This window comes from Spermophilus citellus (genome assembly GCF_964194105.1).
Source record: "Spermophilus citellus genome assembly, chromosome: 9".
Taxonomy (NCBI): Eukaryota; Metazoa; Chordata; class Mammalia; order Rodentia; family Sciuridae; genus Spermophilus; species Spermophilus citellus.
In genome coordinates, this window is record NC_138191.1 from 10,129,322 (window position 1) to 10,145,721 (window position 16,400).

Consider the following 16,400-nt stretch of genomic DNA (forward strand, 5'->3'; position numbering starts at 1 on the left):
TTACACGTTAGTTTTGTATCTTACAACTTTAATAAATTTATCAGTTCTAACAAGTTTTTTGTGGAATCTTTAGATTTTTCTCTATAGGAGATCATGCCATCTGCAAACAGGGACAGTCTGACTTCCTCCTTTATTTCTTTCTCTTGCCTAATGCTCTGCTTAGGACTCCCAGTACTATGTTGAGTTAAGAGGGATGTGTGGGGGGGGGCATCCTTATCTTGGTCCAGATCTTAGAGAAAATACTTTCCACTTTTTGCCCATGAATATTTTCTTGAAATAAATATCTGTTCAGATTGTCTATATGTAATTGTCTATATGTCTATTGTAATTGTCTATATGTAATGGGCTATTTGACATTTGACATTTTATTACTGAGTCTAAGAAAGCTTTATATATATATATATATATATATATATATATATATATATATATATATATAGAGAGAGAGAGAGAGAGAGAGAGAGAGAGAGAGTGTCAGTCCAGTATGTATATGTATGTATGTGTATATATGTATGTGTGTGTGTGTGTGTGTGTGTGTGTGTGTGTGTGTACTGGACTTAGTCCCTTATTAGATGTTTGCAAATGTTTCCTCCCATTCTGTGTGTTGTCTTTCACTTTCTTGGAGGTAACACTAACTTTTCTCACCTGCTTTTGCAGCTCCTCAGGAATCCACAACCTGGCTGCCACTACCTGTTTGTTTCCAGAGCCATAATCTATCATCTTTCTGTTACTTCCATCTCTTTCCCTTTTTCCTTTCCTTCTCTATACTGTTTAAAGAGCGTAGGGGGATAAATTCTCTGCTCCCTTCTTGGGAGTCCCGGTCCTTGCCTTGCTCCCTGGTTTTCGCAGGTTGTGCCAACCATCTAGGCCCACGTTTCCAACTTGGTAAAATAGACGTAATAATTGCTACGTTTGCTTTCATAAATGACTAACCGACTTATCCAGTTTTCAGAATAAATGTAATATACTCAAGAAGAGAATGCATGCTTATCTTATTATCAGTTACCACAACTATAATAGATAATTAAGCAGAACTAATCATCAATTGTCATTTCAAAGTCTACATCCTCGACTATTTTAAGGTACCCTAAGGGCAGGAGCTACAGAGTATTTCTTTTGCTCATCGCATTGTTTAGGGCTTACCACTGTATCTGAAAAACAGTGAATCTAAATACACATGTTGAAAGAAAAGAAGAATGGATGGATGGATATCTTTAAGGCAGCAGAAATAAAATTATTTGGAGATCTCATTAAAAGATCAATAGAACTGGAAGTCTTCTTATAGCCCAGTTATGATCCTCTGCTCACAAATAATATTCCCATGCACAAACTGTCCTTAATACTAGTGAATAATTAAATCCCCAGATTCCTATGTGCTAAATTTTAGGGTTTTTTTTTTACATATTATTGGAAATGATAAGCATAAAGTTAAATAAAAATGTGATCCCGTGTAAAGAGTAAACTTAATTTCTGCCACTGTTTCAACTCCTACACTTTCATGCTTTATCGGGTGCATAGATATTAGGACCACTAAGAATGACACATTCAATTCACCAGAACAGATTAGGACAGAGTAATACCCCTCTCACAAGCATTCTCTCTGGCTTGTTTAATTCTTCCCTGGCAGAAATAGTACCTGGGAGTATTTTTGTTTATTTATATTTTACTGGATATTTTTCTGAGACTCAGAAAAAGATAAGAGGCCTGGGCAGAATAAAAGAAAGAAAAATAAGGAAGATTTTTGTTTGTTTTTTATTAAGAGCCATATGCCGGGCACTGTTGTTGACAGATTTTACTATTGATTGTAAAGCAACCTAGAAAGAAAATTACTATCAAATTATGAAATTAAGCCTCAGGTTGATTTACCTTCTAGATTTCAATTAATTGAAAAGTGACTAAATGAACTAGGATCTAAACTCATCACATATATCTATCTGTGATTTCAAAAAAACATGTTTTAGTATGTTTTCTGTATGAAATCATTTAAAGTGGTATGTGAATACTCATTTATTTTTGCTCTAAATTTTATTTAACAAATATTGTTTAGGACATGACCAAATGAATTTATATTAAATCATATCAATTTAAATATATGTATATTGGGGCTGGGGTTGTGCCCCAGGTAGAGCATTCTCCTCTCACGTGCAGGACCCTGGGTTAGATCCTCAGCACCACATAAAAATAAATATGTGAAATAAAGATATTATGCCCAACTAAAAAATAAATATTTAAAAAATAAATAAAAAGAAATTGATATATTATAAATTTGAATATACAATATCTAATTATATTAAATCAAGCCAATCTTACCTATTATGTATTTGAATATTATACATAGTTATATAAAATCAAGTAAATTTAATATACATTATATATTTAAATATATTTTATTAAATTAAATAATTTGACTATATATTATATATTTGAATATGAATTCAAATTATATACATACATATATATGGACAAAAATTTGACAAAAATTATAAATATGGTTCACAAACATTTGAGCTTTGAAAATTACTGCATTACATCTTGTTCAGACAGTGTATCATTTCAGACACACTTTTTAGATAAAGTGTGTTGAATGTGGTTCCAGTAGATAGCATAATGGTGATTGTAATGCAGAAAACCAGGCAGATCTTTTCCAGCTCATTCTCCCAAATAGAAAAGCAAGGAATGGTAGCCAGGTGCAGTGGCACACTCTAGTAATCCCAGTGACTCAGCAGGCTGAGGCAGGAGGATTGTGAGTTCAAAACCAGCCTCAGCAATTTAGTGAGGCACTAAAGCAACTCTATGAGACCCTATCTCTAATAAAATACAAAATAGGGTTCAGTGGTCAAGTGCCCCTGAGTTCAATCCCCAGTACCCTAAAAAAAGAAAAGCAAGGAATGTCCAATTTCACATTTTCATCTGCTGATAACACCCTACGGTCACCACATTCTCATCTCTAGCTGTGTTAGTCATCTTTTTGTAGCTGTGATCAAAATATCTAACAGGAACAACTTGGAGGAGGAAAAGTTTATCAGGGGCTCAGTCCATGGTCATGCACCACCATACCTCTGTGCCTGAGATAAAGCAACACGTCCTGGTGGAACAGAGTGGCAAAGAAAAGCTATTCAGCTCACGGCAATCAGGAAGCAAAGAAAAAAGCCAGGGACAAGATATAGTTGCCCAAAACATGTCCCCAGTGACCTACTTCCTTGAGCTACACCCCACCTGCCTACAGTTGCCACCCAGTAGTCCATTCAGATTATTAATCCATTAAATGAATTAATCCACTGATTAGATTACAACTCTCATAATCCAATCTTTTCACCTTTGAACATTGGTGCAATGCTAACAACTTAGTTTTTCAGGAGACTTTCTTGGATCCAAATCATTAACACCAGCTTTGATCTTCTCCAACTTCTTTATTCACCTCAAGTTCCCTACTCTCCTCATCTGCCTCTTCATGGCCTCCTTGATCTCCTTGTTGCGTAAGCTATAGATGAAGGGGTTGAGGAAAGGGGTAATCACTGAGTAGACCACCGCCAGAGCCCTGTCATAGTCCAACGAGTAGCTCTTCTTCAGCCGCACATACATGAAGAGGATGCTCCCATAGAAGATGAGGACCACGGTGAGGTGCGAGGCACATGTGGAGAAGGCCTTCCTCTTACCAGCAGCTGAGGGAATCCTGAGCACAGTGCAGATGATCTGTACATAGGAGCTGAGGATCAGCAGAAAGGTGGCCAGGATCTTGCAGGAGTTTATAACAAAATCCACCAGGACATTGATAGATGTGTCAGTGCAAGCCAAACTCAGCACAGGAGGAAAATCACAAAAGATATGTTGAATGTGATTGGGGCCACAGAAAGGGAGGCGAGAAACCAGGGAAATCTCGGCCACTGGCCCAGCCAAGCCTCCCAACCAACAGCCAAGAGCAACCTTGGTGCACAGTGTTTGGGTCATGAGGGTAGGATAGTGGAGGGGCTTGCATATGGCCAAGTACCTATCATAAGCCATAGCTGTCAGGAGGTAGCACTCAGTAGCTCCAAGGGAATGAAAGAAATAGATCTGTAGGAGGCATCCGGAGAATGAAATGGTCTTCTTCTCACTGAGCAAGTTTGCCAGCATCTTGGGGATAGTGGAAGCTGTATAGCTCAGCTCCAGAAAGGAGAGTACACTGACAAAACGGTACATGGGTGTGTGGAGCCGGGAGTCCAGGTAGACCACCAAGAATATCAGCAGGTTTCCCAGTATAGTAATGAGGTAAATGACAAGCAACAAGGAAAAGAGGTAAGTCTGTACACCCTGGAGATTAGGGAAGCCCAGGATGATGAATTCTGTGACCTGGCTCCAGTTTCCAGTGCCCATTGTTCACCATTCATGTCCCTATAATGTGAAATATGTAAGGATGAAGAAGAAACTTAAGCCATAGAAGTCTTAGCAAGGTCACCCAGAAAGTACTCTTTTCCCACCCCCAGAGTAAAGCCCCCCGAGTAAATACCTTGAGAATCCAGCATTTCCATTCCATGGCTCCCTAGTCATCCAGCCACCAACCTCCTTCCAGAGAATCCATCTTTATAATTAGACTTAAAATGCCTTTTGTGAATGACACAGCCCAATGCTGTCCCCATAGTTCATCCTATGACCAAACTGTTTTGTTTAATGAAATCAGCATAGGTTTTAGAAATTTCAGTAGTCCTTATCTGAAGTACACATTACCATTTAAATTATTTTCCTATTACTTCTCTATTCATATTACTTGTCTATTCACCTTGTCTATTCCTTATCTAAGGTATAAATCATCACTCATAATGATAAAATATTGCTAACATATTTAGACCAAGGATACATAATATAAATTACATGCTCTGATTTCTGATTCCAACTTACTTTCTTCTTGAACTTTCTTGACTACTGAAGAGTCAATACTTGTATCCCCTTCTATCTCTCACTTTGTCATGGAAACTCAGATCTAACATCATCTTTTAGGAACGTGTAGGTCAGAATTTTAGACCTCTTTTGGACACTAGTGAAAATCCCAGTTGAGACTAAGGGAGTTTGAGTAAATACAAGAGGTCCAGAAAGGAGGTGAATCTCTCTGCATGGCTACTCTAAAGTAAGCACTTCCTGCAAGGGGTGGGGTGCAGAGGTGATACAAGTGTATAGAGGCTGACAGAGAGGATCACGAGTTCAAGGTTAGTCTGAGCAACTTAGCAAGACCCTATCTGAAAAAAATAAAAAGCACTGGAGATGTAGCTCAGTGGTAGAGCCCCTCTGGGTTCAACACGCAGTACAAAATAATAAATAACTAAATAAGTAATTAAAAAACAATCTGGTTTCTTTCTCAATCCTTCTTATTGCTTTTCACCTCCACCAACTTCAAACACCCTTTGATTTGAAAATGAAAAATATTTATAACCTACTATATTGATGTCAATGGAATAAAAAACCTATTGAACATTGTCTTGATGTTAAACTTAGAATACAGATTCAATAAATAAAATATGGCATCTGATGCTAAGAAACCACTATTCCTATTTTTTTTTTCAATTTTTTTATTGTTATTTTTAATTGACACACAAATTTGTGTCTATTTATTATTCACAACATTATATGATCACTACCTTACTTATCATAATTTTGGACTATTTATATATTGAAGAATGACTACAGCTACCTAATTAACATATGCATTACCATACATAGTTACCATTTTTGTGTTGAGAACATTTAACATTGATTCTCTTAGCATTTTGCAAAACTATAATGTGTTGTTATTTACGAGAGTTGCAATGTTGTACAAAGAAAACTAAATAGAGAAAAACAGAGAAACAACCAATTGCTAGGGAGAACTTTACTGAAACATCCCATCAATATAGAAATATGCTATTACTCTCATTAAATACAACAACAACAAAACAAACAAGTCCTTACCTTCTTTCTCTTAATTTCCTTTGAAGTCACAGCCAGTGCTGCAGTTCTTCCTCTATCCCAGGAAAAAAACCCTCCACAAGTTGCCTGTACTCATCGCCTCTAATCTCTCTCTTGCAGTTTCTTCCGAAACACATTCTAATTAGACTTATACTAGTACCACTCCATCAAAATGTCCCTCCTCATAGACACCAGTTACCTAAAATCTGCTAAATTCATTGTTCACTCTTCATTCTTGAGTGCAACGGGCCATGAATAGTCTTGGACAAAGTTGATCTGTCCTTGAGCCTCTTGATACCCGGTCTTCACGTCATTCCTGGGGACTGCACTTTTGGTTTCTTCCCACATTACTAATCATCCCTTCTCCTTTTTTGTTAATTCTTCCTCTTCATCCTATTTTTTATAGATTTTATTGGTGCATGACATATAATAGGATTCATTATGACCAATTCATACATGTTCATAACATCATTTGATCACTAACTCCATTTCCTGCCCCTTCTTCTTCCCTCTTTATTGACTTTATTGGTCTCCCTTCTAATGCTCTATCTTTTTAACCTTACAGTTAACAAAGGTCAGTGTATGTTCTTTTTTCTCCTTAAACTCTGTTGAGAGCCACAGCCAAAGGGGCCCCAGCAAACTCGTAAAAATTAACTTACATACAGGACCGTACGTGCAAATTGATCATAATAGAAATGAACAAAAGAGCATTTCTTTCCTATTTAGCACATCACCAGCAGAACTGCCTTCCCATGTTGAGAGCCGCAGCCAAAGGGGCCCCAGCAAACTTCCAGCTGCCGGCTGATGATTGGCTCACAGCAGCCCCAGCAACATCTAGCTGATTGGCTCCTCTGCGGTGATGTTCATTGGGCTGTTTCCCTGCCCTTCAGACTGCCAGCTGATGATTGGCTCACAGCCCCCCCCCCCCCCCCGCAACATCTAGCTGATTGGCTCCTCCACGGAGCTGCTCATTGGGGGACTTCTTTGGCTCCGCCCACGCGACCCAGCCAATCAGCCTCAAGAGCAGGAGGATTGGGGAGGTGGAGAGGTTTGTGTGGGTGTGAGAGGCTTGTGGGAAGCCGGTGGTGGCAGTTGGGCTCTGAGGGTTTTTTCCTGAGGAGCTGTTTTGTTTGGTGTTTGTAGTTCTAAAAATAAAGTTCATTTCTTTTGACAAGTGGCTCCTGAATTGTGCCCAGCCAGGCTGCGGCAAAACTCCTTTGTCAATACCATCCAATGGCATGGCTTTAGGTACCATATAAGTGCTGCAGAATTCTGAGCTCATTTCTCAGTCAAACGTTCTCCCCTACTTCAAATTCATATATTTGGGGGCTTAGTCACATCTCCACGGTTGCCTAAGTGCCATCTTGACACTTCACCTATATGGGCTTCACCTAGAGCTTCTCCATCCCACATGATGGCAACTGCAATCTTTCAGTTGACAGGCCCAAATCCTCCCACTCATCATTTTTATTTCTTTCATATTTCCAGAATCTGATGAATTCATACCATCTTAGTTTGAATCACTGTCATTTCTAACATCTGTTCCAATAATTGGACTCAAATCTCAGCATCTCACTGGCCTTACCTGGCCACCCAATGTAAGACTGTACTTCTCCTTCATTCCAACATCCATATCTTAGATTGCCATCACCTGTCCCTACTCATCTTTTAATTTTTCATAGGACTTATGAACTTCCAATATGTAAAATATGCACATTTTACCCATATTATTGTTTTTATCCTCTGAGAAAAATTCTGAGAGCAAAATATTTTTTTTTCTATTTTGTTCATGGGTGTATCTTAGGCACTAAGAGCCACATCTGAAACATCAATAATAGTTCAATAAATATTTGTTAAATGAATTTTAAAATTCAGTAAGATAAATGCTAACTTTAACATGCAGTAGGTGTTGGAAGCATAGTAAACAAAACACAGGCTGGATGTGGAGATCAGGAAGACGTCCCAGACATAAATTTTGATGTAAAACAAAACATCAGAATTTTCCAGATGGAAAAATTAAAGTATTTGCAGTAAAGAGGAGTACTTGCATCAAAGAAAATAGTTACCAAAGACAGGACACTCAGAATTCTCTTTGTGCATTTCAAGTTTATCATTTCTTTTTTCTCCAGGATCCTTTAATTTTATCTAAACTAACTTCACTTACTACTTTCTCTACCATAAACTTTCTCCTAAACTCAGACCATATTCTCCTCCCCTTATACCAAAAGCTATTCCTTCAATTAATTAATTACTTTATTTATTTTGTAGTACTGGGGATTAAACCCAGGAAAGAGAAGCATTCCATTACTGACCTATACCCTTGCCCTCTTTATTAATTTTTTTAAATATTTTGTTTTAGTTATAGATGGACACAATACCTTTATTTTAATTTTATATGGTGCTGAGGATCGAACCCAGCTCCCCTCACGTGCTAGGCAAGCGCTTGATCACTGAGCCACAACTCCAGCCCCTAATTTTTATTTTGAGTCATGGCTTTGCTAAATTGTCCAGTCTGGGCTTGAACTTGAGCTCCTTTTGCCTCAAGCTCCCAAGTCACTGGGACTATACTCATGGGCCACCTCATCCATCACAACTTAAGCTTTTCTCAACCTGAGACTTAACACGGATATTTTTCCTAAGATGGCAAAAAAAAAAAAAAAAAAAAAAAAAAATTCTGGGAAGAACACTTGTATGGATGATCTTGCTTTAGTAGAACCATTTCAGTATTCAAGTTCTCCCTCTTCTTGGTTTTCCTCACTTCAAATTCAGCCTGTCAGCTACCTAATTCTGTCTTCTACTCATTCAAATCTACAGTGCATACCTGCTTTCTGTAACTGAATGCTTTAAATTTTTATCCAACTAAAAACTTTTGTTCTCCTACATGTATTACATTCCTTTTCTTCCCAATATAAACATAAAGCACATTCTGAGGCTGTGCCTCTCCATCCCTGGCCTCCATCCCTTATTCACAGATCAGCTATCCAGAACTCTTAACTGAATTCTCAGATCTACATGGGGTAGGGGGGTAGGGAATGGACTGGCCACAAGGTTGAATATTGGAAGCCAATATCTTGGCCTTGCCTTTCTCCGAAGGTAGTTTCTACATAATCCTAGGATTTATTCACAGTCTATGCATTGTATTATTCCACACCAAGGACTCACTATTGTTCACCCCCTGGATACTCTGCCTGGAAAATCATGAGCAGCTATCAGGATGAGCTCAAACATGATTTCCCAGTGGAAACTAGCACCCCACACCCCCTCAACTCCCCAGCTCACAGTCTCAGAGATTTTGACCATTCCCTTTCCCCCTTCACATCCCATTCAATAGAGCAAAACATATTTATAATTTTTCCCTTACTTTATTTTTTTCTAAATTTTTTCTTACTTTATTTTTTCATGATTTCACACCACTATGATAATTTCCAGCACCAATAAATATTGAGTCAGTGTTGGAAGAAGTTTTAGGAACTATCACCTGCCAGTATCCCCATAAATTGTGAATTTTATTGGAATGTTAGAGAATTTTAAATATATCCCTGGGTATAGTGATACACACGTGTAATAGCAGCTACTTAGGAGACTGAGGCAGGAGGATCACAAGGCCAGCCTGGGCAACTCAGCAAGACCCTGCCTCAAAATTTAAAATAAATAATTTATTTAAAAATAAATTAAATAAACCATAAAGGGTTGGGGTTGTAGCTCTATACTAGAGACTGGATTCAGTCTCTAGTGAAGAAAGAGGAGGAGGAGGAGATGGGGAAGAGGGGGAGGAGGAAGGGGGAGAGGATGAGAAGGAGGAAAAGGAAGAAAGCCGAAATAAGATAAATCATCTGTACCAAACATTATATTCTCCTTACCTTTCTCATTTTGACTCTGATAAGGAAAATCTTACAACTCCTTACCCATGAAGTAGTCTATACCCTGGGTGCCCCCCACAAACAGGCATCAAACCTCTGCCGGAATCAATAATGCCAGAAGTTCCTGCCCCCAAAAAACAGTCCTCCCCATTGTTGAAATGCTTCAAAACTGATAAAACTCTTCCTCCTGTTGACGTGAAATCTGATTCTAGTGACTCTTTTTAGTTTTACTCTGTGGAACAACCCTACTGCTTTGTTCCAAAGCCATGCTTTTAAACATTATTATTTTTTGTCCTTATCATATAAACTTCACTGTTTACCAAATGGGTCCCTATTTGAGTTTTGACTCCTTTTAGCTCACCAGAAACATACTTTACCTTAAGTGAGACTGAAAACACTTCAATCACTTTCTAGCTCACGTCTACCATTTTCTCTCCCAGCTGAACACTGATCTTTGTTTCTTTCTTCTTGTGTGTGTGTGTGTGTGTGTGTGTGTGTGTGTGTGTGTGTGTGTTTACTGGGCATAGAACCCAGGGGCACTCTATTACTGAGCTATATCCCCAGCCCTTTATATATATTTTTTTATTTTGAAACAAAGTCCTGTTACGTTGCTGAGGTTGGTCTTAAATTTATGCTCCTTCTGTCTCTGCTTCAGGAGTAGCTGAGATTGCAGGCATGCCCCCCTGTGCCCAGTCAAATTCTGCCCTTTCTTGTCTCTAAATTCTCAGTAGTACTTCCTTACTGTCCCTCTGTATCTGGTCATGTATTACAATTATTTTTATTCATATACACTATCATCCCAAAGCAATTCTGTGAGCCTCTTGAAGTTAATAAATAAATCTCTTACTTCACCTTACCTCCCAGTGTGCTTTCCAGAATCTCTGATGTATTACAGCTGTGGTGGCTGATGAAAAAGATGACAATGATTAAGATGACGTGCATAGCTTCGTCCTGCATCACTTACTCATCGTCTCCAACTGGTCTCCTGATACTAGAGTTGGTGCTCTTATAAATCCTAACATGTGTACAAAGTAGCATTTACCTTCCCCTTTTTAAAATATGTTTTTAGTACTGGGAATTGAACCCGGGGCACTCTATTACTACATCTCAGCCCTTTTTATATTTATTTTGAGACAGGTTCTTGCTAAGTTGCCCAGGCTGGTCTTGAACTTGTGATACTCCTGCCTCAGCCTCCAGAGTCACTGGGATTACAGGCATGTACCACAACATCCGGCCAAGTTAGATTTTCTCTTACTTAGGCCTTTTGTAATCATGTTTCATTCTGCTCACTACAGGAAGCTCTTAGAAGTAATCTCTTGCATTCTGTTCTCTGATTACCACAGTTACATTACCCATAGCCTACATTTATCTGAGCATACGAGCTGTAGTTTAGGAAGGAAATGCAATTTGAGAGATCATCTCACCCATATCTTCATTTTGCAAAATGGAAACTGGGTTTAGAAAAGAGAGAACCCTTCTTCAGGGTCACACAATGGCTTAAAAATATAGCCAGTTTGCTAATTCTGGGAGCAGATTCTTCATTGCAGCAATTTGAAAGCAGAATATCTGTTTATTAAAAAGTACAGTTTTTATGTTCTGAATGGTATGCATAGGGCCCCTAAATATTCAAAACCTTTTTCTATATTTAGATGTTCCATATCTCTTCTTAGTTCTTAGTCTAGAAAAAAAGAAAAAATGATAAAAATGCCTGCCTGGCAAAGTCCTTACCTACCATTTAATAGTGCTGAGGACTGTGGTAGTCTTGAATCTGGGAGCCCCACCACGGCTCAGAGTTTGCAGTAGGAAAAGAGGTCTCTTCTCACTTCCTGCTTCTCATTGTAACAGGACATCCAGCAACTCTTGGGGCCTAGAAGAGGGAATGTTCATCCCTTTGATGGAACCTGTGGGAGAAGTTAAACCATAAAACATTCCTCTCCCATGACCCACGTTTTTGATTGGGCAGAAGCCTCTGGGCCTTCCAATAAGACCTCCTGGGGCTGCTAAAGTGCTCTCTCAGGAGGAGAACTGACATGCAGGAAGTTCATTAACCAGGAGTCCTTCAACAACTATTAGTTCACTACAGCAACAGCTGCCCATCCAAGTTGAGATCGTTTTGCTAACAACCAAGTTGGGGAAATTGATTAGGCCACCCTCTCACATTAAAAACAACAACAACAACAACAACAAAAAACAGCAAATGACATAAAAGTGAAAAAATAATTAATTCAAACAGTTTGAGCAAACTGGGAAGAATCAGCTAGATCTTTTCTCCCAAGGCCCTACAATTTATAGAATTGTTAAATATATATATATATATATAAAGCCAGGTGTTACACCTATGTAGATTTAGCTAGACTATGCTTAGCTAGAGAACATGATGTCAGACGTCAGGTTTACTTTTCTTAGTGCCCATCCTCACATGAGGAAATTTGTATTCTCAACATGAGGAAGCTCAGGAACTCTGTTTCAATATTACATCTCTCATGGCAATGGTTTCCTTCAGTGAGGAAAAAATAACTGGCATGAGAACTTTTAGATTCAAATGGGTTCCAATACTGTGTTCCTCCATTGCAGAAGTTGTCCTTCTGCAACATGATAACAGGGGATTTTTATAAAGTTTTATAAGAAAAATACAAAACAAAGTTAACGAGAGCCAAAGTATTTGGTTTGTATAATTCTGAACCAAGAAACATAATTTCTATAGAATAACAATAAATGGACCTTTGATATCTGTTTTGCCTTTATAAAAATCCATAAATAATTTATCAATTTCACATGCAAAATCTTTTACAAGTTTTCTTTCTTCCTAAAACCCTTTCTCAACTTTTCAGAACTTTAGATGGGCTTAAGTTTAGTCCTTCAGGGGGGCCCATCTAACATGGGGCAGAGCAAGAGGCAGAGCCTTTTCCCAGGGGGGACTAACCTTTGGACCAATCTTAACTAAAGTTTTTACATTTGAAGCTAATTCTTGAACCCTTCATAAATAGGAGTGTAAGAAAACAAAGTTCCCATATTTTTTTTTCTGAGCCTATTTGAAGTTAACATAATGATATCACATCTAAAACATGAATCAAACAGAAAGGCTAAGAGAGCTCTTAATTTTCTTCCCTTGTGGAAAAAGTGGCAAGAGATTTTTGTGTTTTACATTGTCAACCTTTAACTCAGTTAGACTCTCTTTATTATCTTTCCAAAAATACACTTAAATGTCCACACCAGTATGAAGAATACCATAATTCTTCATATATAACTTATCAATGACAGATTAATTTTATCCAATTACAAAATAGTAAATTACACAAATAATTCCCCATCTAAATGTGCCATTTTTATATAAGCCTGAAAACAAAGGCTATTACTACTAATTATTTTAGTTTTGGAGGACACCATGGTAAAGTGCTCTCCTAAGCTTTATATGTTAGAAGGCTTGTATCGTTGGGGAACATAAATACGTGTAACATGCAAAGAAACCAGTAATAATTACTATGAAAGTTACTCAGATGTCACATATGTAGAGATGGATAGGAGATAGCAATATAAATATATAATTGTAGACATCTTAACTTACTTTTAACTTTTGAAGCAAAATTGGATTCCATGTCTCCATAGGATAACTATAATTGCAGGTCTACATAGGTTAACAGCATTAACAAATATCAATGACAGTTTTAGACCTCCTTTAAATTTAAGAAATAGTGCCAATAAGCACAAATATATTTATTGTCTGATGTACAAGTGCATCTCCCGTATACAAAAACAAAATGTTTATTAGTTAAAGCAAGCAAATACAAACTGAAGACAAATAACAGCAATGCCCAAACTTTCATTGACCATATAATTATACATTTAAGGTCCAGATTCAATACATATTGTATAGAGCAGATCACTTATTGGTTAACTTGTATTAAATCTTCATATTTTTAATTCTTTATAGGATAATCCTTTAATCCTTTCCCATCGCAATTAGACAAAGCTCAGACAAACATATTTAGCATTATGATATATCTCTAGTAACAGATTAAATATCTATGATGACAAATATACTAAAATAATAGTTTTTTATTTAGCCAGAGCTGTAAGGTGATCATTTAAAACACTAAAAACAGATACTTAATCCTTAATTCTTTTAAGATTTAGTTTCCCTAAATAATAAAAACCTGACAGAAAAAGAAACCATAAGAAATTATCTTAATAAAATACATCATCTTTGTTCTTTAAGCCAGTTCTTTTAAATGATACTAAAAGAAAATTAAGGTTTTAAGAAAAATCTTGTTGCTTTAAAAATAAGGAATTAGATTCTGATTTTATACCGGTACATTACATTTTGCTCTTTTAAATAGCACTTTAAACTATAGCCATCTCAATAACACATTTTTTTCCTAACACTGGGAATTGAACCCAGTGACATTCTACCACAGCCATATCTCCCCCTTTTAATTTTCAATGTTGAGATGAGTGTTAGGGAACAGATAGATGAGGATAGTGGGAACAAGAGGTTAAGAGAACAATTCTATAAAATGGACCCACTGTGCTAACCCCTGCATGCTTTCTTTGCCAAAAAGCAATGTGTCTGCAGCCCTGCCTGGTCTAAGTGGACAGGATATGGTCACATTCAGCAAATGACCTATTATCTGCAAGGAAATGCAGGCAGGGAACAACACTGATAAGAGAGACTCAAATAACTTTGAAGGGAGAGACTTTTGTGACCACTTCACACACCAGATTCTTTAAGATGAGGATCCTTCCTCCTCACTATAAAATAGGTTAAGAATGTATGGTTAAGAATCCAGCCTCAAGCTACCTATTAAAGTAGCGAGGTTTACTGAAGAGGCCAGCAAGAGAGAGAGAGAACATGCCAGGAAGTGGACTTTTATTGGGGAACAAAAATTCTGGGGAAAATCCCATCCAATGAAGATTAAGGGGGGGCACTGTCCCAAGGTCAGGGGTGACAACTGGGTCTTGGGGTAGTGGCCAGACACACCTCCACATGGACAAGCCCTCGGACTTGAGAAGGGTGGGGGAAGCTCAGGACACAAAGATGTGTCTCAGCGCCTCTCACCCAGCCAGGGAGGTAACGCAAATCACGTGCGAGGATGGCCTCCCACAACACTCTTGCTTCTTGGGATACCAGAATAGCAGCTACGGCCCCCTCCTCCCTCTTGGGAGAAATCTATGTTATCCATTTTTAAATAAACCCTGCTTTATATGCTTGCCTCAGTGTGTTTCTCTAATTTTTTTTTATTGGTTGTTCAAAACATTACATAGTTCTTGATATATCATATTTCACACTTTGATTCAAGTGGGTTATGAACTCCCATTTTTACCCCATATACAGATTGCAGAGTCACATCAGTTACACTTCCACTGATTTACATATTGACATACTCATGTCTGTTGTATTCTGCTGCCTTTCCTATCCTCTACTATCCCCCCTCCCCTCCTCTCTCTCTACACCCTCTACTGTAATTCATTTCTCCCCCTGTATTATTTTTCCCTTTCCCCTCACTTCCTCTTGTATATAATTTTGTATAACCCTAAGGGTCTCCTTCCATTTCCAAGCAATTTCCCTTCTCTCTCCCTGTCCCTCCCACCTCTCATCCCTGTTTAATGTTATTCATCTTCTCATGCTCTTCTTCCCTACTCTGTTCTTAGTTACTCTCCTTATATCAAAGAAGACATTTGGCATTTGTTTTTTAGGGATTGGCTAGCTTCACTTAGCATAAAAATAAGAACCATATGATCATCTGGATAGATGCAGAAAAAGCATTCGACAAAGTACAGCATCCCTTTTTGTTCAAAACTCTCGAAAAAATAGGGATAACCCGAACATACCTCAACATTGTAAAAGCAATCTACGCTAAGCCCCAGGCTAGCATCATTCTGAATGGAGAAAAGTTGAAGGCATTCCCTCTAAAATCTAAAGTGTTTCTCTAATTTTATACCTCAACGTGTGAGGGAGTAGAACTCCTCACCGGTAACCCGTGGTACTATTAATGTTTTAAGTCATTTTGACCTGCCAAAGAACCCCCAAACCATTGGACATTGTATTTTAAACATCTTTAACAGAAATAAATACAGTCCCGATTGACTTGTGATGTAGGCAAAATAAATAATAAATAAATGAATAAATGTCTTAATGATCCTAAAAGACATCTTTACTTTTATCTAAGAAATCAAAATTAACTTATTTGTCAAGGATTTCTGTTAAATCACACAAACTAAAAGGCATTTAGGTTTATATAGTTTTACCTTATGAGTGCTTATTTATTTATAAGTCAAAATGGTACCATGTAGACAACATTCAACACACACAAGCACACAAACACACATAAAATAAACTGAAAACAAAGATTTTATATCTTCCATTTAGAAGCCTCATTTGCCAGTTTTTAAAGTCAAACTGTTGATATGATTCCACAGCCATTAGCAATCCTTAAGCTTACATCTGTACTTCCCAAAGAGTTGCTCAGTAGAGACAGGGTAGAAAATTTACATTTCAAAGAACTTAGTCAAAACCTCCTTGAGCAGGGAGTAGGCAAAGACCAGTGAAAGCAACAGTTTTAAAGCTGAGGTTTGTTATTCAGATTTGTTTATATATATATTTTTTCTATTGTTAACAGCTAACAC

At 37.7% G+C, this 16,400-nt stretch overlaps 2 protein-coding genes across 2 annotated transcripts in view; one reads left to right on the forward strand and one right to left on the reverse strand.

The window, feature by feature from the left end:
• LOC308655784 (interferon-activable protein 203-like) overlaps positions 1 to 16,400 on the forward strand; it is a 441,182-nt gene that overhangs the window by 274,527 nt on the left and 150,255 nt on the right. The gene's annotated exons all lie outside the window — the stretch shown is intronic.
• On the reverse strand, positions 3,415 to 4,583 carry OR6N1 (olfactory receptor family 6 subfamily N member 1; the record flags this gene model as incomplete). Its single annotated transcript, XM_081306073.1, has 2 exons — positions 4,487 to 4,583; positions 3,415 to 4,371 (listed from the first exon to the last, which is right to left on the reverse strand). The coding sequence occupies exon 2, from the start codon at positions 4,351 to 4,353 to the stop codon at positions 3,415 to 3,417; it is 939 nt and encodes a 312-aa protein (XP_081162199.1). The 5' UTR covers positions 4,354 to 4,371; positions 4,487 to 4,583.